The following is a 24,521-nucleotide window of genomic DNA, read 5'->3' on the forward strand; positions in this document are numbered from 1 at the left end:
AGTTCTACCATGTACAATATGATCCCCGTATCGGCAGGGAAAATGTTTTGGACATATCCCAAATAGCAATAATCACAGATAAGAGCAAAACCCTATTGAATGAATGACTTCCATGATTGTGCTGAGGACCTAGAAAATATATTGAGAGGGCAGCTTTATAGGCATCCCTAACCTTTGAACATGACTCAATGATCAATTTTACCAAAAGAATACCACAGAATTGTGCTGAAGAACCTAGAAAATGCATGCGGAGCACACATTCTCTACCCACCACTGTCTTTAATAGATTCAAGTGTCTTTTTTACCTGTTATGATGCCTTTAGCAATTCTTTAGAAAATGTTAGATGGGGGATTATTTGGCTAAATCAAGGAATACTTTGGCAGGGGAGAGTCCAGAAATTAGGGAATGTAGAGTTTCTTCTCTATAATTCAAGCACTACTTTCAGTCCCTGGTTGTATACAAATTTCCATTTGCAGAGGAAGGGAAACGGACATGCTGTGCTGATATGGCTCAGGAAGCACTGGCTTCTAAATCCAATAGGACAGTAAATCCAGGTTTCAGTGCAAACTATCCAAGGTACTACATTCTTTCTAGCACCTTAAATGGTGCCTTTGAAATTTGATACTAAAAGTCAGGATGAATTCACTGCCCCACTGACTTGGAAGCCACTAATTGCAAATCCTTCCTTCTCTCTGTCAATGTAGCATGCCCACTTCCCAGTTTCATTACTAGTAGGAAGCACAGAAGGTGAGTAGAGACAGCATGTGTAACAGTATGGCAGACGGCTATGTACAGAGTGAAGACTGATGAACTTACTTTTAAAAAACCTAATAACGGGGTTTTTAAAGTAACAGATTGTATGTATATTCCATTCTCTGTGAATGGAAATATATTTTTGAAAGAGCAAAACCAACAAAGTGTAGTACCTGCGTAACCCCGGATCAAGCTGAGATTCATCAGTGATGAGTTCCGATTCACTCTGGGCAATTCTCATGGCCAGCTCATGATCTCTGCGTTCTTGCTCCAGAACGGCTTGTTGCTGGCTGGCTTCTTCACGCTCTCTTGCCAGCTGGGCCTCCACTTCAGCCTGCACAAGTATGAAAAAAGTGCCCCAGTTAGGAATGGTTCTTTTGGGTGAATAAGTGCCTTCATTTCAGAAGTGGGTGGGATTATGTGTAAAGAGCAAGGCAAAAGCAATGCGGCGAGCTATTACTCTGCCAGTTTGAAACAAGCATACAAAAGTGCAGTTCAGCTAGAGGAGTGCTTCCTCTTAAGTAATTTCCAAGGTGATAGTTAGAGATGTGAACATTTCCAGATATTTTGAAGCTATGAAGCAGGTCTTTTTCCTAAGAAAGTAAGATATGTGTAAAGGAAGTATGATGGATGAAGGTTCCCCACTCTGGTCTTAAATCATTTTTGTCCAAATAGTTACTCAGAAGAAGACTGTAGAGCAATATGGGTCAAGATAAACAACTAATTCAATAAGAAAAGCCGTGTCTGTTTTGATTACATGAACCCTTTCATGTTAACAGTAACTGCATTTTTAAAGGAATAGGAGCAAAGTTGCCAGAAAATGAGTTAAAGTGAATACTGAGATTTGTTTTCTCAAAACCTGTCAGTTTAATTGTTAAGATTAATCTCCTATATAAAGAGCCAATACATGACAGACATAATTCTCAAACACATTTCTAAGACCATGTGCAATACCTTGCTCTTTTGTATATCTGTTTTCTCAAACAGCATGTCAAGATGCTAATTTTTGCTTTTATCAAGAAAATAATCTGTTGACGTTTTGTTTATTGGCCATTTCAGAATAGAATACAAGAGCACAACCCTTTCCCATAAAATTTAATAGAGTTTAATAGGTGTAGTCCTCATTGAAACACATAACTTTGTATTTCCAACCACAATTATGATGCTATTTTCAGTGCCAATTTTTTGGGGATCCTTAGTATCCACACAGCAATAAAATGCAATCTGGAGAACCTCACTAATCCAACAATTCCTTCCCAAGCTGGTGGGCTGAAATGATTGCCATGGGCAGACATTGGCACTTATTCCCATTATGGTATTATCAAGTAATCTTCCTTTCTGATATGGAGACTTTCCTATGCATATCCCTAATTTAGATTACCCAGTAGTAGCACTTGCCAGAAGGAAAGCTGATTGAATGCCATCTAAGACGGAAAGCCCCCCGAAAGGAACATATGCTCTATTTCCATCCCAGAAAGAAAGGAAATGGGATTCAAAAGATATAGACCAAGGTTGGGAAAGGGTGGCCACAGGCTATGTAAATCCTCATAATCTCACCCCAGCCCCCCAAGACTCCTAAGAGAGACCCCAAATTAGCCATAAACATCATATTGCCGCTATTTCCTTGTAATCTCCTGAAAAACCACTTAAGTGACCAAGTTTCAGCCCAAACAAGAAGCAACATCACTTCACATTTATTTATTTATTTAAGAAATGTATATCTCACCTTTCCCCACTCAAAGGCCCAAGGTGGCTTATAGCCAATAAAACATACAATATACAAGTTAAAACCATAACTATTAGACATGCTATAAACTCTAATAATGTTCAATAAAATAAATTATACTAACCCAGTCATACAAAACATGCCCATAGGTCTTCCTAGCCATTTAGGGTCCTTGAATTATGATCCCCCAAAGGCTTCCTTGAACAGGAAGGTTTTAAGGCACTTTCTAAATGTTATTAGAGAGGATACAGATCTAATATCATCTGCCAGAGGGAGGGAGCCACTCTTGAAAAGGACCTCTCTCTAGCACTTCAGATGTAGAGTGTCTTGGATGTTAGGGGGGGGGGGGAGAGAGAGTAGTTCCATAATGCAAAATAATTTCGAAATTAGGCTCCATTGGTAAACTTTAGTGGACACTCAAAACAGATAAACTTTAGTGGACACTCATGGGGATTTGGTTAACCGGTTAAAATTCATGAGTAAACCAGTTTTGTTTAATTTGAAAAATCTGAGGGGGGGGGGGGTTGAACCCCTATTCCCCCTTGGCTGCAGCCCTGCATGTAGGGCTTTAAAGATCAGCATCAATACTTTGAATTGGGCCTGGAAACTAATAGGAAGCCAGCTGTTTAAGGAGTTGAGTGGTGTGTTCTCTTATGTTCACTCCCAACAACAGCCTGGCTGCCGATCTTTGAACAAATTGGAGCTTCCAAACCATTTGCAAAGGCAGCCCTACATAGAGCATGTTACAGTAGTCCAGGCAGGATGTAACCAGGGAGTGTACCACTATAGCCAGGTCAGGTTTTTCCAGAAATGGTTGCAATTGGCGCACCAGTCTAAGTTGTACAAAAGCAATACTGGTAACTTCTGCCATCTGTGCTTCCAGGTTTAAGGAAGAATCCAGAATCACCTACAAACTGTGAACCTGGGTTTTAAGGGGGAGTGTGACCCCATCCAGCTCCAGCTTTAACCCTATTCCTGGATCCGTCTAATGAGAGACCAGTAATACTTCCGTCTTATCAGGATTCAGTTTCAATTTGTTCACCCTCATCCAGCCCATTACTGCCTCCAGGCACTGGTTCAGGTGCAGCATGACTTCCTTGGCAATTTCTGGTGGAAGGGAATAGTAGAGTTGGACATCATCTGAGTACAGATGATACCGAACTCCAAACCTCTGGATGATCTCTCCCAGCGGTTTCACGTAGATGTTAAATGACATTGTGATGAGCACTGTGGGACCCCACAGTCTAATTGCCATGGGGTAGAGCAGAACTCCCCAAATACCACCTTCTGGCTGTGACCCATTAGAAAGGACTGGAACCACTGCAAAACTGTGCCTCTCAGCCCTATACCCATTAGACACTCCAGAAGGTTACCATGGTCAATGGTATTGAAAGCTGTTGAGAGGGGTCTAGAAGAACCAAACAGATCACACTCCCTTTATCTAGTTCTCTTCATAGATCATCCACCAAGACCAGGACCCAGCCTAAAGCCAGATTGAAATGGGCCAATAAGATCCGTTTCATCCAAGAATCCCTGAAATTGTCTCGCCATTACCCACTCCAGAATTTTGCTAATAAATGGCAAATTTGACACCGGTCTATAGTTTTCGAGCATGGTAGGATTACGGGATGATTTTTTTCAATATAGATCACACCACTGCTTCTTTTAGTACTGTAGGGACCTTGCCTTGGTAGATTGAGGTGTTGATAAGCTCTCTTATCCAAGGCATACATCTCCTGGCTTCTTCAACAAGGCAAGAGGGACATGGGTCCAGGATACAAGAGGTGGCCCTGACCTCTCCAAGAATCCTGTCTGCATCCTCAGGTAACACCAATTTAAAATAATCCATAAATAAGGAACTAGATCAGGCATGGGCAAACTTTTTTGCCCTGGGGCCGCACTGTGCAATGTTAAAGATGAGAAGTATGTAGGTCTTGTTTTGGAGGGTGGAACAATGTTGATGTTCTGTCAAGATTGATTTTTATTAATGTTCTTGATGGTTTTTTGCCAGCAGAGGGCAGACTTGTAGGTCTTTAAACACTCAAATTTTGAACACCCTTTGATGGGTCTAATATGTAAACTAAGGAGAAATGATTTCAAAGAAAACAACTTCTTTGGGATCCCTGGATCAGTGAAGGAAATGAGTAGGTGAGTGGAGCTAGATGTTTTACGCAGCCAATCAATATATTCAACCCATTCAACCTCCCTTGTCCTCAGCTGAAGATGTAAAAGCTGACCAAGAGATTGTCTTACCATCGAACCAGATCCCCATCTCCCTCTATTTAATTGTGTGTTAATAATCTCTAGCCCAATTTGATAAGGTTGATAGACCCTTGGTTGGGTGATGTTATTACCCACCAGAGGTCAATCTCCAAAATAGGTGTTATTAGCTAACAGGGCACCTGAACATGCTATCTCTTCTTGAAGTAATAATAATAATAATAATAATAATAATAATAATAATAATAATAATAATAATAATAATAATTATTTATATACCGCCCTATCTCCCAGATGGGACTCAGGGCGGTTTACAGTCATAAAAGCAACACAAACATTACATAACAACATAATACACATTATTAAACAAAGTAAAATAATACAATTATAACAATAAATCACACTTACATGACCAGATCAAGGGGACGGGAACCATAAACCCAATATATTAGAATGTATCATTTTAGGCTAGGGAAATCTTATACAATATATTCAGGCTCAGAAATCGGCGGTAGTCCAATATAATTACTCAAAAACCTGCCGACACCACCAGGTCTTCAGTTCCTTACGGAAATTGGATAATGTAGGGGATTGCCTGATCTCTTTTGGCAATGCATTCCAGAGCCGGGGGGCCACTGCCGAGAAGGCTCGTTCCTCGTCCCCACCAGCCGCACTTGAGACGGTGGTGGGAGCACGAGAAGAGCCTCCCCAGAAGATCTCAAGGTCCGCACTGGCTCATAGGAGGAGATGCGATCACGGAGATAGGTAGGGCCCGAGCCGTGTAGGGCTTTATAGGTCAAAACCTGCACCTTGAATTGGACCCGGCAGTTTATCGGCAGCCAGTGGAGCTGCTTTAATAGGGGCATGTTTTTCATAGCCTTATCCACCATTCCCGTAAGCTGATCTATTTTCTTATTTAGGAACTCAATATTGGACCAGATGAGCTGGATTGTCTGAGCTATAAGGTTGCATAACTCTGGGGTCATACCAGGTTCATCGATAGGCAGGTTCATATTAGTCTCCACTGATGGGGTCATAGCGACTAACAAGAAGGAATATTTAGGGTATATAATAGCTTGGTAAGCTTTCCGCTATGGTGATGAAGTTAAAGGTGACCCCCTCCCCAAATAAACGATAGCATCTTATAGTTTCACCAAGGACACCAAGCTGGATAATGAGTTAAATCTTGGACAATTTGCAAAGGGAACCTTCCCATGTTAAATCTGTGTACTTTTGACCAAGGGATATATTCTATATTTTACATTTCATATATTTATAGCAGAAAGTAACTGAGATATTTACTGGAGTTTACTGTAATTTACTGAAAACCTCGGCACAAAGGGTGTTTGACCTTTTAGCCTGAGCCTCATCTGAGGCAAGACTTAGTTGTTTCCTACACCAGTCAATTACTCACAAACAAAAGGGACTCCCTTTTGAGCTAAGAAACATTTACATATCTAGGCTAAAGGTTAGCAAAGGAAAAAAGCAAACATTATGCTTTATAATCTTTCTCTTCTCAAATTTGAAATGTATCTTTCTGTCTCTCTGTATCACCTTTGACTCACATTTTTTCTGTTCCCTTGATGCTGGGGCTAGATTCTACTAAAACACACCATCTTTCATAAACATCCCAAACCTCACTTTGCTTCCTTTTCCCCTTACCATTTATCCCCCCCTCTGTTTCTAACTACCTAACCCATAATCCCTTCCCTTGTGCCGGATTCCCTATCCCATCTCTTGTGTTTTCCTTTGTCTCTGGGCGCGTCACATCAGAATGGTGCCTGCTGACCCCAGGGACCCCTCCCCCTATCCTTTTCTATAATTTCACATTTTCCTTCCCCATAAGATGACCTAGGGAGATAGGAGCCCCTCGGAAGCCTTATGGACCCCACTTCTGTGTGTAGCCCCAAAACTCTGTAGTGGGAGGCCTTTGCTCGTGCAAGTACCCCTACCTTCTATGGATTCCTTATGTGTGATCCCTCATTTTTATGATTATATGTCTAATGTATAAAAATGAAGCAAGAAAACTCATGGACATTCAAATCATTCATCATAAAGGACATTTCCTCTCTGTGTGGAGCAGGGAATGTTGCAGCTTCCCAAACAATGACATTCCGCTTCCCAGGAACTAGAATCATTGATATATCTGATTGCTGCTAGTTGACAATGAAACTGGTGCTGTGTCTTGTGTCAGACCCACTCAAGGGAAAATGTTATTTCAAACCTTCACTTCAGTAATCAGAATGGGCTGGAGGGCATCTAAGCTATTGCCCAAATCCACTTGACAATAGGGCCCAGAAAGGGGCCAGTCACAATCCCACCATTTAGACAAATATTTTCCATTGGACTTATCTGGGAGTTTTAGTGTTTGGGACACTGGGGTTCATCAGAGACTGTAGATGCAAAAGGACAATAAGAGTTTCTACACGGTTTTTGTCCCCACACAGCAGGGATACCTAATCTCATCATCAGCCATCGCCTCCCCCATTGTTCAGAGACCTGCCAGCCCCTCTTTCATGATTGGACAATTTTCATCGAAGGCAGGCGGCGCTCTCATTGGCCGAGGCGCACCTAACTCACACCTCTCCAGGGATCACACCTCTCTGCTAATCATGGCAAGGCTGGGTCCAGCCAGGGGCAGTGGGGAATTTTGAACCTGAAAATTGTATAAAAGTGCATGCTTTGCAATGTTATGTACCTCAGCTTATTTTGGTGAACTATCGGAGGCTTGCATCCCCTTCAGCTGAAATTAAATAAAATACCTCAGTGGCTTCTGCTTCTACTTGGTGAGAAACAGTCTGGAAATTATTGGCTTCTTTTTCTCACCAGGCTTAACCCACAGCTGCTTGGATCTCATTGTCTAATGCTGCTCTAAATTGCTCAATAACAGTGGTAGCTCATCCCGCCTGTTAAAGGTTCCGATGGTGGGGGTTGATAGCAAGTTCTTACGGTGGCCTGGCAGACTTACGCAACAATCTAGTAGCGGGTTGATTGTAGTCTCCCGTCATGGCATAGGTAGTCAGATGGTGTTGTGGATTAGTGAGCGTGTGGTCCTTGCTACATTCTTGTGTATGAGGTTAATACGGTGATTTGGTGGCCTAGTGATCTAGCGACTTTGTAGTGCATTGGTCTTGGTCTGGGCAATCTCTAGTCACAAGGCTCTTGGTGTGGTTGGGAACGTAGGGGGCAGCAGTGTTGGACCTAACACAGGAGCTTCCCTCTCTGCTTTACAGTCTTCCAAAGCATAGGAAGCTGAGCCAGTGTCTCCGTTTGCGATCCTCTTGGAATTGGAGATGGAGGTGGAGGTGAGGAGCCCCTAAGATAGCTTGGCCAATGTTGTGGGCCAAAGCAGCTCCCCTCCCAGTGCTCTTTTATGGCCCCCAGGCCCCCCAGCCCAGCCTGAGGATCCTACTCAGAAACCATCACAGCAGGCTGATGGAATCACTAATAACTTTGAGTCAGATAGAATTGGGGGTTTCCCTGGGATTTAGTCTCATGCAGAGCCTGAAAGCGAAACTGCTTTAGATACAGAAACAGTTGAGCCTGAGACTCTAATTGCCTCGGCTCCTCCAGGCCTTCAAGGCCATTCCTGAGAGGAATCATCCTCTCCAGATAAGGAGCTTAGCAAAGACGAAGGGATGAAAGATTATCGTGAGAACACACCTAGTGACACTAACCTAAGTAAAGAGGCTTGCCTGGAACTTCGGGCTGATAGCCACATTTGTAGATCCGCCCGCCTTCGTGGGAAGTGAAAGTTCCAAGGGAGTTGTAATGCTTTCATATCTATAAATTAGGAGCTGGAGCCCCCGGTGGCACAGTGGATTAAACTCTTGTGCCGGCAGGACTGATGACTTGAAGGTTGGGTTGCTGACCTGACAGTTGCCAGTTCAAATCCAACCTGGGGAGAGCGCGGATGAGCTCCTTCTATCAACTCCAGCTCCATGTGGAGACATGAGAGAAGCCTCACATAAGGATGGTAAAAACATCAAAAACACCCGGGTGTCTCCTGGGCAACATCCTTGCAAACAGTCAGTTCTCTCACACAAGAAGCAACTTGCAGTTTCTCCAGTCGCTCCCGACAAAAAAAAAAGGAACTATGGGCTCCTGGCTCACGGTTCAGGTAATGTGTCTTTTACAGTCAAGACTCGGATCTCTAGTTCTTGTCCTGGTTTTGAGATTCAAGTTTTCCTTTTTGGATTTTACATCTTCTTTTATCCTGCTTTTTGTTGTATATTTTGGTGGTTTTTGCAATAAACTGTTAGCCTTTACTGTGGACTCCTGTGTGATGCTCTGATCATAGGTAGCTTCAAGTCTGGGATGTGACACTCTGTTTCACAGCCCTCAGTGGTAGAGGAGGCTGTTGTTGACGGCGCCAAGGCCCTCTTGGGTAACATAGGCAGAGGGCCAGTGTCATGGCCCAATCACCTCCCCCCCCTGGGTCTTTATATGGTGCCTGTCCTGGGAAACTCTCGCTATGCCTCCCAATCCTTCGAGGTGGAGAAGGTTTTATTCGGTGCCATTATGCGAGGCAGCGCCAGCAGGAAGGAGAGGTGGTTCTGACGTGTCTAAGCAGTACGTGGCACCACCAACAAGAGGGAAAGGAGGAGAGAGGAAAGGCAAGGGGAGCGGGGGCGGTTTAGCAATGTCTAGGCTGGAGCCAAGGCCACCTCAAGCCCCCTCATTTTTTTTCCTGGCTCTCAGGCTCGATGCCCAGATCGAGGTCTCGACCCTCCCCTGCAAGAGAAGTCCTGTCAGGAAAGCAAGAGTGTAGGTGGAGGCCAATCACATTCCTCAATCTGGCCTTCTAGCCTTGCTGCTGGGAGCCCTTTTTGGAGGCTACCCTCTCTCAATTCCCAAGGAAACTGCTCCTCCTAGTCAGTACTCATAAATGTTTTACTTGGAAAGAAGATTCCTGTGGATTGTGTTGCAGTTCTCAGGAGCTTGAGGGAAAGTTGGCATTTCCACTGCTCTGATGCATCAGTAAGGGCCCCAAAAGGTGCCCTTAAAAATCAACACATGTGTTGACAAAGACATGTCCATGAATCTTATTAGATGAATATTTTAAGGATAAATAGCTCTGGAGGCCAACACAGTTGATGACTTCTGATGTGGACAGCTGTATGTCTATCATAGCCAGGAAATCCTGTACTTATAAACTGAATTATCCCTTCCAGTGCAAAAAATCGTCATCATCAGGAAATGGGACAAATTATGTGATGAGCAGGATAGACTGTTGTTGATTATATTCTCAGTTCACTGTATTGGATGTCTTAGCCTCAAAATACATAAAGACTGTTATTAATCTTTGCCTATTAACACTCAGACTGGGTAATTTATGGTAAGTATGCCATTTTGCAAATTCATCTGAACACAACTCAAAGTTAATTATGCTATTAACTTTATATGTCACACAATTCACCAAGATTTTTGTGTATAAAGATTATAAACAGGCTTTAGCAGCACAGATCTCTTTGACTGGAAAATATTTTTTTAAATAGAACTAGGTAGAATGTTGAATCACTTTTCAAATACATAAAAGCAAAACTACATTTAAAACTACATTTAATAAGATCAAATTCCTTTTTACATTAGTGTTGAAAGTACTACAATTAGATGGATAGTCTCAGTAATCTTTTGGGACCCAGACACATATATTTTGCAAAATCTCTGAAATGTGTATGTTATGCATTCTTTAGCTATAGTTATATTAAAATTTGCAGGCATGGATATCGGGGAATTCATGGGTAAAGAACTCTAACAATAATCTTTTACTTGTAAATCAAAACAGCAGTAGTTTAGAAAGTTAATAAAAACGCCACATTACAAAACAAAGAAGATGTCAATGATATCTTCACAAAAAAGCAAAACCTAGCTATCAGGCAATATATTATGTCACTAGGTTTCAATTAGACAATAACTGAAAACTTCACAAATGAATGTTACTTCGTAAAGAATCCTTTAACAAGCCTGACATCTAGATCATAGCTTCATTATTCTGTCATATCTGTGAATAGCAAAAGCTCTCTCATTAAACCTCAGCCCTCAAGCCTGACACCTTTCTCCTAACAAGTACTTTTCTTTTTCAGGCACCACAACTTCTTTCTCGCTCTTCTTTGAATTCCCTTAACATTCATATTGGGTTGAAAGCAGATCAGCAAATGTAAAAGTTAACGTTTATTACGGTATGAAATAGATGCTCTCCTAAATGCACTACAGTTGTCTATTTAAAATGAACATTTGAAAGTATCTTTGAAGAATTTGCAATGTTTTACCTGTCCCCTTTAGAAGCTCTTATCTCTATCTCACCTCTCCTTCAGGTTATGGAAAAGATTCGCCACCACTGAGCACAGCATAGAAAATTCTGCAGGTAGAGCCCTTTCAGGGCTCAGCATTTTGCTGTGGTAGCACACACCACAACTTCAAAGCCATTCAGCAGCAGCTGGAGATCACTAGGGGGAATGTCCCCATAGCCAGATGCAGTCGAATATCATGATCCATGAAGATCTGCCATGGTGCTCTGGAGAGCTTGGCAAATGACGAACTCAAATTGCATGTGATTATTTCTTCAAAGCTAGACATTTTTCTGCTGCTGCTGCTAAGAAGAAGTAGTCCTCCCATCTCTTGACCAGCCACTGAATTGTCATTCAATGTGGCAATCTCAAGTAAAAAATAGTTTTAAAAACATCACAACCTATGAGGTTGCCTGCCATACTGTAGATGTGAGTGAAATGTCAGGAGAGAATGCTTCTGAAACATGGCCATACAGCCCAGAAAAATCACAGCAACCCAGGGCGCTTCCACACAGTGGAAAAATCCGCTTTGACCCGGATTTAAAAAATCTGGGTCAGGGCGGACTGTAGTCTGCACACCAGCCTTAGAAACCCATGCTTTTGTGGCTGGGTGTCCAGATGTTCTCCCGGTACCTTCTGGGAGAACACCCAGACACCGCGGGAGGGGGGGGGGCAGGAGCAATTTTCTTCCCCCTCCCTTCTCCTGGCACATCACTCCTAAGCACCAGGAGAGAGCTGGCAGAAGGGAAATGTCGGCCAGGTAAGTTAGTTTACTTTTTTGATGCTTTTTAAGGGGGTTTGAGGAGGGGGGGGGGGGTTGATGTCCTTGTGATTTCCTAGGCTAATTTAGCTTGAAAAATCACAAGACAGATGCTGGCATTATTTTAACTGCAGTCCAGACAGCCGAAGTAGTGGGATAATCCCACGCCTTCCTGGATGGCACAGAATAAACCCACTACCAAATTAATTTGGCACAAACCGGGTTTTCCTGGTTTGTTATAAATTAATTCGTGGCTTCCAGGAACATTGTCTGGACAGCCGCTTTTTTGATGTGGGAAGACCTGCATTAAAGGGGCTGTCTGAAACCACCCTCAGTGATTCTGGCCATGAAAGCCTCAACAAGACAATAGTAATGTTACTCAGAACTGCAGTTCAACAACTTCTAACGGGTTGCATGATCTTCATCCCCCTTTTAAAAAGTAATTGCCATTTTAAAATATCTTCATGCGGAAGATGGAGCAAGCTTGTTTTACACTGTTTCCAGAGATTAGAACAGACTAATGGATTCAAATTACAAGAGAGAGAGAGGAGGAAATTTTTAACTAAACATTAGGAGGAATGTAAGAACTGTTCAACAGTGGAACAGGGTCCCTCAGAGGGTGGTGAACACTCGTTGGAGGACTCTGAACACAGACTGGGTGCCCATTCTTAGAAGTGCTTTAGCTGTGTATTCCTGAAAGACAGTGGATTTGCAATCTTCCAATTCTATGAGTCCACACATTTCTATAGGTTTCAACTCAAGATATTTGCCAGTGCACAATGGAAGCTTTGGGATAATGCTGCAAAATATAGAATACATCACAACTATAGTTACTATGACACACACCTGAATTCGTTTTTCTTCTTCTTCCCTTTTTTTCCTCTCTTCTTCTTCCTGTTTTCTCTTTGCTTCAATCTCATATTTCCTAGAAAAATAAAATTAACAGTTATAGAAGGAAAGATTGAACTGTAATATGCCTTCCACTCACTTGCTGCTTACCAAATGATTCTAATTACTATTAACTATGGGATATGCTTGCTGAGGCTTACGGATACTCTTGTTACCCCGTCTGTATTGGGGAGGACAGAGCTATCTAAGATATCAAGTAGCAATTAAATGTTACAGTGTGGTGTCCAGTGGGCCCTCATTATCCACTGGGGTTTGGTTCCAGGATACACACACACAGCCTGTGTGGATACAAAAATCCATAGATATTTAAATCTCATTATAAACAATGGTGTAGTAAAATGATGGCCCCTAAATAAAGGGCAAGCAACTCAAAACAAGCACTGGAGAGACCCTGAGGACCTGTGAAATGGCCGGCGGCTACAGCAGGGTATGTTTAAACATCAGTATGGTGCTCAGTGCATAAGGGGGGGGGGAATCAAAATTTTATTGCAATAATTTCTTTTTCCTAATATTTTAAGCTGTGGTTAGTTGAATCTGTGAGTGCAGACACTGTGTATATGGAGGTTCGATTGTATGTTTGTTCAGAGTTCCAACAGAACAGTTATGCTGTCTCTCACCCCTTTGGGCTTTCCCCTCTCTTCTAATTAGATTGTTTTGAATAGGTTATTTATGTATTTGAACTGTATTTCTACAAAGCTAGTTCTCCCACACCTGATATCTACTTTTGGTGAATGGATACATAGCCAACTCACACACCCAAGTTTATGATAATGAAACAATGAAGACACTCAGATTATCTGGACCAAGAATGATCTTTTCTCCAGCAGAATGATGTGCTATTTGGGTGCTGAGAAACTAGGATCTGTCTGTATTTACTACAAGCTGGAAATAAGATGTATGAGAAAACCATTTGAGCCAGAAATACGGGGTGTGTCCAAAAGTGAAATATCTTTACAATCTCGGTTTTAAAAGTGGAGCTCTCTAGGATTCTGGCACATAATTTTCAATAGCCCCCCCATGCTTTCCTGCATAGCCTCAGACCTAGAGTGGATGCCCTTGAGTTTACTCACAATCGTCTTTCTTCCTCTTCCTTCTTCTGACGTTGCTCCTCTTCCTCACGCCTCTTTCTTTCTTTTTCCATCTCTTCCTGGATACGCCGCAGCCTTTCAGCCTCCTCTTCTTGTTGCTTCTTCTTCTGTAAGGAACTCAGAAGCTGTTCTGAACTTTTAACTAGAGCATCATACTCCTTCTGTATCTGTTGTCTAGGCATTACAGTGGCCTGCAAAATAAACCATGAAAATGTGTACCACGTGCAGTTAGAAAAAACAGGAGTGCCTCAGCATCTCACAATCTAAAAATGAGGGGGAACAAGGTTAAAGAGGAAAAACCTGTATTCATTGTATACATGGCTTTAATTTGCTGTAAAAAGGAGTGTGACAATGGTGCCATATAAGTGACTACAAGATATTAAATTATAATAACCAAATTTGGATCCAGGAGTAGCATTCAACTGAATACTGCTTCAGGTGGAGATGCAATGGCATAAAAACATATATGTATAGGTGCCTTAAGAGTGCCTGTTGACTTATGGAGACCTCACAAATTTCAAAGGGCTTTCTGAGGCTCTGAGGTGGTTTTGCTAGTTCCTCTGAAATGCAGCACCTGATATTTGTTCATAATGTCACATCAAAGCTCCAATGAGGGCGGTCCTTACTTAGCTTCTAAAAGCAGATGGGAACTGCTGCCTTTAGTGTATTCAGGCTTAAGTGAACTCTGGTTACTAGCTTATTCAGTCGAAATACTGAAGCATCATGAAGTGAAACTTGCCTATGTAGAAAAGGTGAGTTAGGAGGAATGGAAAAAGCCTGAGTGAAGCTGCCTGCCATAGTGGTTGAGGAGAATGCAGGAAAGAGGGAGAAAGGAGTTATGGCACTGGGAAGAGATGGTGGAAAATAATCAGGGGTCTTAGGAAACTTAGTTCTATTCTGTGCTAATAGTTATCTAAGTCTTCCTTTTTTGCAGTTATGTGAATTTATTAGCATATTACTAATTAACCCACCAACTCTATCTTTCTATCTGTCTATCTATCTACCCATCCATTCATCCATCTATCCATTTTTCGATCTAAAATCATATTTTTTTTCCAATGTATCTTCTAATTTCATTCACTGCAAAAAAAAAAATCCCTCAATTCTTGGTTTGGAGAGGGAAAATAGCCAGGAGTACTGTTTCCCACAGCTTCATTGGCAGGCTCTCATAGCCCCCTGATCCAGGGAATATTTCTATTAGTTTAGAAGGAGTTGCTCCTGCTCTGGTGTGTTGTGTGCATAACAACCCACAAAAAGATGCAGGCAAAATATACATAAATATCTCATGCCACCCAGCAGACTGGACCTATCACTCTTCCTTTTGCCATATACAGTAGAGTCTCACTTATCCAACACAAACGGGCTGGCAGAACATTGGATAAGCGAAAATCTTGGATAATAAGGAGGGATTAAGAAAAAAGCCAATTAAACATAAAATTACATTATGATTTTACAAATTAAGCACAAAAACATCATGTTTTACAAGAAATTGAAAGAGAAAGCAATTCAATACAAAGTAATGTTATGTAGTAATTACTGTATTTACGAATTTAGCACCAAAACATTGCAACATTTACTACAAAAACAATGACTACTAAAAGGCAGACTGCGTTGGATAATACAGAACATTGGATAAGTGAAGCTTGGATAAGTGAGACTCTACTGTATTCAAATTACAGAATGAAATTATTGCAGTGAATTTGCACATTTCACAATAAAATCAACCAGAGTTGAATCTCTCACATATTAGACATTACTTTATGAATTGGAGGAATGAGTGTCTCAATATTTTTAGTGTTTTCAAAGGAGATATGCTTTGTAGTATGTTGTGAACAATTTATTCAAAACAGTGACATGTGAAGCTTCTTGCAGGAGGAACAACAGTAAAGGAATAATGTACTGCCTTTGAGACTGAGAAAATCTAGTACTGTGTAAGGTTTTGAGGACTCCAGTGAACTTTGGTAAGACCAGAAGAGTCTACAAAAGCTTATGATTTATTTTTTTCCTTCTTGATTAGTTTTAAAGCTGTTACAAGATTTATCTTTTAAAGTTGAAACACAGTAGAAAGCACCCCATGCTCCCTATAGGATATTTTTTGGCATATGGAGGTAAAAAAGAAATGCTTTTGATCCTCTATGCCCTAGGGTGACTCCAAACATAGTGTAATTCTCTCCACATCCCTAGAGTACATTGTGGTATCCTGGGATTTAATTTTTGACCCAGTGGGAGTCTAAGACCTATAAAAATGGCCCTTGGGATTTCTTGCCTCCTACAAGCTAAACTTGGCCTACCTCTGATTTACAGGAAAAAAAACTGATCTGCCAAAGCGTTAAATATTGTCTTACCTTTATCTTAACCATTAGAGCATCAATAGATGTTTCAAGGTCTTTGACCTGCTTGCTCATTTCTGGTTTCCCTTCTTTCAGAGCACTCACTACTTCATTGAATTTGTCAAGCCTCTTCTTCAGTGTGCGAACCTTGATTAGACCATCGATGCTGTGAATGGAAAACCTCTTTAAGTTTCAGAGTGTTTCCGGTATTTATGAAGCAGAGAGCAAATAGAAACTGAAATTCTGTACTATGCTGCTCATTTATCTTTAGGCAAACCCAATTGATTTGTCTGATGCAGACAAAACATGAAGTGTAACATGGTAACAGCAAAAACAAAAACAAAAGAATGCTATGATGGGAAAGACATTTTTCAAAAAACTCAGCCAAGCATCTTTGGAAGTTGCCTCAAGACCCTAAAAATCTGCTCAATATAACAAAAAGTGTCATCAGAAAAAAATAACAGCATCTTCTGTTCCTGTTTCAGACAATTACAGATTTTGTAGATACGTAATTCTATGGATATAATAACTCTTTTAAGATACAACATTTAGCCGAGTAACACACTAAATCGTCTCAAAGAAACTACCCAGTTCAGTCCAAGGAACCATCAGGAAAAAAATAAGATAAAGGAGACAGAGCATAACGGGCATGAGAATGCCCATTGCAACACAGCAACACATTCCATACTCCTGGTTTAAATTAGGTACAGAAAGCAAAAGTTGCAGAGGAACCATGTCTTCCAGCCCATTTCTCTGACTTTTCAGGTGTTAGAGTAGTGGTTCTCAACCTGTGGGTCCCCAGATGATTTGGCCTTCAACTCCCAGAAATCCTAACAACTGGTAAGCTGGCTGGTATTTCTAGGAGTTGTAAGCTAAAACACTTGGGGACCCACATGTTGAGAACCACTGCCTTAGACCAACATAATACCATGCAGGTAACTGGGTTTATTAATGAAGATATTCAAAATGAGAATACAATCCCTGACACGACTTTGTTTCTTCTTACCGTGGTTTATGTTTTTTCTTACACAGCCACATACGGATAGTCTTTTGTATTTTGATGCAGGCACTGGCTCTGTATTTTATTTTGTTCTTCACTGTAAAATACAAGAGATGGAGGCACCTTCAGAAGTGGACAGTCTCACACATCTATGTGAAAACAATGTTTTGGAAATGGAAGGGGAAAAGAACTAATTCAGGTAAATGACAAAGGGCTGCTTAATTTACCTGTCACCACAATCTTTTAGAATGCATATTATACTTATGGGTGTTCTGTTCTTACACAATGAAATTGGCAGGGAGTACATTAGAGTGAAATTACAGTAGCTTCCCTCCTTCCTTGTCCCTTCCTATCATTCCATTAAAAGAAGTAGGCATTCCATTGTACCACCTCATCACACAAGGGATTTTTTGCCCCTTACTACTCTTTGGCCACGGAACCTGCCAAGCAGCATCATATGAAGCAGACCATGGCCCCACTCTATTGACGACTGAAGTAGTGAAGAAGTGCTGCAAAATGCTTCCTTGCCAACCACAGTAGATAAATTGAGTTTTGGGTAGGTCCAACTGAGCTACACGTGGTTTTGGGCCTGTCTGATGGGGAAAACAGCAACACTGCAATGCAGCCACACGTGTTGCCACAGTCTCACCTGTCTGATGAAGAAAGGGACAGGGGGCCAACGCGTCTTGCCCCAATGCTCCCATGTGATGGTTGAAAGAGGGAGGGTGTGTGGGTTTCCACAAGGCACCCTGCACGCATTCCGTTTTGCCAGTGATTGCTGGCAAAAAGGAACAAAATGGGGGGGGGGGGGAATATGATGAGGTCCCTAGTTATCTAATGCTCCAGGGTTAGAGCCAATCTAGCATCCACATATAGAATGGAGAGCACCTATGGCTGCTTCTAAATGTCTCTGTGACACCTGTCAAATTCTGGGCCTAGTGATCATATAGAGGTGGTAATACAGCTCTGACAAATTCCATCAAGTCTAGAATTTCTCCAGTTACCACCAGCCCTACACAATACAGCCAATGAAGATGGCATGAGTACTACATGTTGTCCCACTCTGTGTTAGCACTTCAGTCAACTTTCAACATTTGGCTAAGATGTTGAATTCATACAAAGATGTTGAATACATACATTTAATGACTGACAGAGAGCACCACTGAACCTTCTTCCAGCGACTGCAAATAAGCCAATGGTTGACTCGTTTTACCAACTCTGCAAGGTGGTCTGGATCAGACTTCATAATTTGATCAAACTCTGCAAACTGAAAATAAAAACCAACACAAAGGAAAGGTATTTAGAAGCCAATTCTCATAGAATGTTGAAGAATGAAGTGCTATGCTATAAACAGAAGGTTATCACCCTGACAACAGGAATGGCAGCCCATACACACACACACACACACACACACACTACTTTACTGCAGTCAAGAGACCACTGGAATGTTCGATACATTTTAATACAAAGCCAAGTATTCAAATAAGCAGTATAAATTATCATTGTTAATTATAAAAATACAGTATTAAAGGAATGAATATTTCATATATACAAAGATAGTCTGATTGAAATAGCCAGGTTTAAAAGTTTTTCCACTTGAAGTTAAGCAATCTGTCAGAATCCAAAAGCAAGGTAACCACAAAAGACACTGGGGAACTTCCAAAGATATTTCAGTGGAAAAGTATGTGGGACATGGTTTCAGTATCATGATGATCACATGGGCACTATCTCCTGTTCAGTGGCGTTATACTGACTCTGTCAGTTAATAGGTTAGAGAGAAGGCCAGGTAACCTTACCAAGGAGAAAGCCTTTCTGTAATTTGGGAAAAAAATAACTGTCTTAGAAAAGGCATGCAGTACTTAGAGATGATTTTACCAGTTCCTTCTTCTGAAATATGCCTATAGAAGTGCACACTAAATAGCCATACATGCAGCATTTACTTCGTTCCTCTTTCTCATGCTGAAAAGCCAGAGAGTACTAAGTTCCTTTTCTAGCATATTCATTTGTTTCTGTGACTCTGCTTTAATGGTGCATTTCTATGCATGGCTGAATGATTCATTGAGCACTGCTGATGCACATGGAAATGGACAAAAATAAACCAATAATAGAGTAAACCAGATATCTTACATATCAATTACTTTGCAAAAATGATGGAGAGAAAATATTAAACATTTCAAATCAATTTCCTGGATAATAGTAATGCTTACCTTGCCAGGTCTAAAGAACACTTTGGTTAATCCAAATTTATAGTCATTTTCATTCAACCCAAGAGCTTTGAAGAGTGCCTATCAAAACAGGAAAACACATGAATACATAAAACAAATCCACTGGAAGATGAAAGGTTATCAACCAGCGCTTTGAAAATTTTTATTTAACCGTAACCCCTTAGTCCCAATTCATTAAACAAGAATGATTTTATAATTTTATTTCAATCATTAAATGCCAGTGATGTAACAATAATGATTTATGTTACTCTTTACTTCATTACTGGATATTTACGCAACACACAAAAGCAATACACAAATGGCCCTCCACATTTGTGGGTTTGGCTTTTGTGGTTTGATTATTCTCCCATTTGATCAAAACAGTCTCTGCTGGAGTCTCGAGGTCCTCTACCATAATTCTATGGAGGTTGACCTCAGAGTCATGTTTCTAGAAAGGTATTCTCTTAGGTAAAAAAGAGACATTTTAAAATTAATTCATTTTCACTTTCATGGGGATCCTCTGCCCATAACCGCAGTGAATGTGTAGAGCTGACTGTACTTAGCACTTTAGACATTAATACCTTGCAGAAGAGCCTTGGATCCAAACGGGTCAGCTTTGGAGGCATGTATTTTTTGTACATATTATACAGCTCATGAAATGAGGCCCGTGATGGGAAGCCACCTTGCATCAGGTCCAAAACAGACACCATGCCTAGAGTGACAGATGTACAGATATATGTCAAAAAGGAAATGTCAACTGTCTGCTTTAGAAGTGGTCTGCAATATCCTTTAATAAAGTTAATTACATGTATTTCAATAAAATAATCTTAAAGTAGAGTTTCAGATCTGTTCAAATAAAATTTAAGTACTGATTTTTTTTAAAAAGGAAATTAAAGGACACAGTTGCTATTCTCTTGGTAGTTTGGGATGAGTATCAAAAAAACATAATGCTAGTTTGAACCAAAATACATAAAACCAAGAAAGTAAGTTGTAGATAAAGATGAAGACCAGGATCTCATAAAATAAACCATTTACAAATGTATGATAGGATGAGTGTGCTGACATATTTGCACAATGAGGTACCCGAGACTTTATTTTGCAACCACAATTAGTGTCTTTCAAATGAGGACTGATTCATGCACAACAGCATATAGCTATCATCCTACATTACAACACTGACAGGGTTTTCTACTCTGCAAGCCAGATCTTGGCCTAAAGTATCATCATATTATCCCTGGGGTGCTTGGAAAAGGTAGAAAGTTGACCTGCTACAAAATAACCAAATAATTTGCCCACTTTATGGAAATGATATAGTTTTTGTTTACACTTCCCTTTACACTAACTTTTAAAAATAAGAGTGCACACATGTTTGTACATGTGTGCATTGAATAATATAATATTTTCCTTTTACAAAATTAAGTGAAGGTTCTTATTTGACATCTTATTCACTATATTCTAGTGCTTGTAATTTTAATTTGTATGAGAAATCACAAATAATGTAAATTGTGCATTTTCCCACCCAATGAACAGATTTTTCAAGGTGGGGGGGGGGCACAAAAGCTATAGCACATATTGCTGTATTTATTCACACTATTTTTATTTCTCCCTCTCCCTTTCCCTCCTTTCCTGATACACACTCTGCAAATTTAAAAGGTTTTTTAAACTTTAAATTTTACTCTATCCTTTTTAACATGAGTTTGTTTCTCATGCAGATAATAAAAACAGAGGTCTGTAAAACAAAAAAACACATGACTCATGAATTACACAGAAATAAGGAGCTTCATTACTTCTCCCATCTCTTTCTCAATACTGCCAAGAGCAATCAGCTTTCAGATTATCAGCCAAAAATGGTGTCAATAGAACGCTAATTAAAGCAAAACTGTTAAGTGTTGCTAAATTAAGCTCTAAATGTAACTTGACATGACAAGCATTAGAGACATTTGCCAAGATGAACCAGATGCTGAAAGCCTCAGGGCCCACCAATATGCTAAAATTAACAGGAAATTAAGAGACGAGCCAAGGTGGCAGCTAATAAAAATAGGAAATAGGGCTTATTTCAGGCGAGATTAGCATATCTGGTGCCAAATTGGTCCTGTGATCCAAATTTTATGATAACCATCTGAATCTCGATCTGTTCTCTACATGGCAATCTTTTAAAAATGGTACATACGTACTTCTAGAAAGGAAATAAAGGAAATGAGAAGACTGACTCATAGATAGACAAAGTGATATCGAGCTAGAATTCTAGCTCAATATCAAAAGCAATATACAAGTAAAGGAGGGGTTGGATGGCCAGGAGGATAGGTCTTGCCAACTGAGAGAAGCTCCATGGAACCCAAACCCATCCACAGAAAATTCCGACTAGTGATAGCAAGACTTGCATTTATGATGTGTGATCTTCCAGTGAATTCTTAGGAGGCAGGGAAGAGACATGAGATAAATCATTATCACCTTCTTTTTAAAGAAGCTACGGAGGAGCCAGAATGAGTCAAGCAAGACTTGCAATATTCCCACCTCTCTATACTTTGTTTGGTTCTCCCTACAAATAAGGGATATTAAGTTGTACCTATGAAATACCAGCATATTACAAAAGACTTTACAGGCACTTAGCATTATCCAGTTCAGATGATCTATTAAACCAGAGGGGGGTTGTGCATGGAACCCTAGCCTTCCATGATCACCCAATCCACAATATGCAATATAGATGCATTTTGTGTCTTTTAGATGGAATCAAGATGCTTATCTAAAAAGCTTTCAGGACATCAGTCTGCCCAATGCTTTTCACAAAGCGATGGCATAATGATGCAACTACAAGGAAGACAGACAATACAGTAGCTGCTGTGCAATAATTAAAACAGATATCTGTATTATGTGACCAGGACAATATAAGACGATTTTAAAGGACCTCCAGTAGTGATTGGGTGATCATCTTTTTTAATTAGATAATGCATTTATATTCAGAAGCCGCATTTAAATTTCCTTTTCACTGCCGACACCAATTTCTAAAGCACAGGGAATGCCAAGCATTCTTCAATCTCTTTTCTTATTTTACTCCAAAATTGATTTAAGTGGCTTCTACCATTTAAAATTCTGTGAATAAAGATTCAGCGCTGTCTGCTGCTTATTGTTATGCACAGTAATCTCCGCATTGACAGAGGACTGGAAAAAATGTCTTAAAATAATCCTATTTCTCTAATCAAGAAATGCTGCTCAAAAGCACTGTTCCTTCAACTCTGCACAGATGCTTTCATGACCCTGACAATAGTGCAACTGGAACTCGGGAGTAAGACAGACCAAATTACCTGAACACTGCAGCTGCGACAGGATCTGGGCACCTTCAAAATGGTGACTTGTCATCTTTAAATTAGGCTTGATACAACGAATAAAGCTAGACCCCTATTGGAAAAAAACCAGCAGGCTGAAATCATAATAAAAAATATCTGTGCATCGTTTGAAAATCATCAATTCTGCAGATTCAGGTTCTTCTCTCTTCCTCTCTAGTCTCAGTGTCCTGGCAATTGATCTTGGCTATTCAAGCTGTCTATTACATTCATTAACTGCCCACCAAAGGAGGAAATTGTCTCTTTTTTAGCTGAAGCCCTGCAATCTTGACACCTGCTATCAAAAGGGGCAGTTTCTGATGAACTGCAAAATTTCAGATGCCATGAAGCTGCATCTAAAACAGCCAAAACATGTTCATTTATCAAGGGTGCTTTGAATAAAACATGAATCAAAATGTCTGGTGAAAGGTCTTTCTGAAGGGCTCTCAAATTGACATAAAATTGGCTTATTATGGACAAGGCTCTCAAAACACACTTGTTACTAGAGTCTTTCGAAGTATATATAAACAATTCAGGTCCTAGATTTCCAGAAGCCCTTTCTTTGTATCATTTTCAATGTCTCAATGGAATCCAGTATGACATAACGTTGGGTGCCTATAATTAGGTCACCAACAAGGGAGCTAGCATAATAGATTAACAGGCAATTTCTGCCAATCTGCTCTCTGACATTCATGGATTTGAAATTAACAGCAGGATTATAATGATGTAGAATTTATGAGTCAGAAACTTGTACACACTTATTCCAAGAATCCTTAAGGACTAAATAAAAAAAGGCAAACCAAGTTGCAGTAACTGAACAACGCTGTCAAAATGCAATCCAAACTTATGAAGAACATTTATCCTACTCTAGAATATAAGCTTTCCCCTTGCTAAGTTTCCATGTGATTTTGAAGTGCACACTACATCTAGGAAAAAAGAGGCAGAGAAATGCTTAAAACCGAAGGCTGTTATTTCACTGCATTTGTTCATCGCTATTAGAGAAGCATTCAACAGAAATGTCTGTGCTGTTTCAGAGTCACTTGAAGTGGCTGCTTGAATCAACCCACTTTGGGTCAGTGGCTGAAAAGGCAGTAGGTCATTCTTGAACTATGTATTATTTCAAGCCCAGCAGAGAATCGGGAGAACTAAGGCACAGCTATTCTACTTTTAATGCCACTACTCTGTTTCCAAAAGAAAAAGGGTACTGGAGCAGAAGGAAGAAAGCTGGCTTTCCCCCCATCTTGGGAAACATTAGGCAATGACAGAAATATCACGGGTGTAGTGATTCCTGAGGTAAACCCCTCTGTGGAGCTTCCAAGTTTGGTTTTTCTGAGGCACTCCTGATACAAAAGGAGTAGCACCATTATGATCAGATAATACAGTTTGGTTTTTCTGAGGCACCTGCCATCAAAAAACACTGTGAACCCAACTGACAATGGATCTAGACCAAACTTGGCACACAGACCCAACACGGCCAACCTTGAATACTGGGAATTGACCTACGATATTGAGAGTTGTCGTTCACCCACATCCTTATGCATTTTCTAATGGGTGCATTCATAAAAAAGCAAAGACTGATTAATAAAAAGCATTACAAATGCTGGCAGAAACACGTGGCTTCCTTTTGCAGCACATAGGTCAGGCCAAGGTAGGGATGTAAATTTAGATTTTCTTGAGGCCATCATGTGATGAAGGATTTGTCCACCTCTCCACAAACATTACTCACAAAAACAAACTGAGCTGACAAATGTTTTCAATGTAGAAAATCCCTCAATTAAAAGCAGGAGAATCTGGAGCAGTGATTCTCAACCTGTGTGTCAACAGATGTTTTTGGGGTTTGTGGCTTATGCAGATAAGGCCCTAAGACAGTGGTTCTCAACCTGTGTGTCCCCAGATGTTTTGGCCTTCAACTATCCGAAA

General features: G+C 40.5%; 1 protein-coding gene across 7 annotated transcripts in view; it reads right to left on the reverse strand.

Moving 5' to 3' along the window:
* The window catches only part of myo6 (myosin VI), a 159,187-nt gene that overhangs the window by 25,463 nt on the left and 109,203 nt on the right, over positions 1-24,521 (reverse strand). For 6 of the 7 annotated variants that reach the window (XM_008122048.3, XM_008122043.3, XM_062981542.1 and 3 more), the window contains exons 20-28: positions 22,584-22,677; positions 19,863-19,993; positions 19,285-19,362; positions 18,215-18,344; positions 17,084-17,174; positions 16,093-16,243; positions 13,730-13,938; positions 12,597-12,675; positions 928-1,088 (exon numbers count right to left, since the gene is read on the reverse strand). In XM_008122048.3, the coding sequence (XP_008120255.1) occupies positions 928-1,088; positions 12,597-12,675; positions 13,730-13,938; positions 16,093-16,243; positions 17,084-17,174; positions 18,215-18,344; positions 19,285-19,362; positions 19,863-19,993; positions 22,584-22,677 (1,124 nt within the window). Of the gene's footprint in view, positions 1-927; positions 1,089-12,596; positions 12,676-13,729; positions 13,939-16,092; positions 16,244-17,083; positions 17,175-18,214; positions 18,345-19,284; positions 19,363-19,862; positions 19,994-22,583; positions 22,678-24,521 lie in introns of those variants that run through there. The other variant, XR_010006448.1, reaches the window with a different exon arrangement.

Source organism: Anolis carolinensis, chromosome 1 (assembly GCF_035594765.1).
Source record: "Anolis carolinensis isolate JA03-04 chromosome 1, rAnoCar3.1.pri, whole genome shotgun sequence".
Taxonomy (NCBI): domain Eukaryota; kingdom Metazoa; phylum Chordata; class Lepidosauria; order Squamata; family Dactyloidae; genus Anolis; species Anolis carolinensis.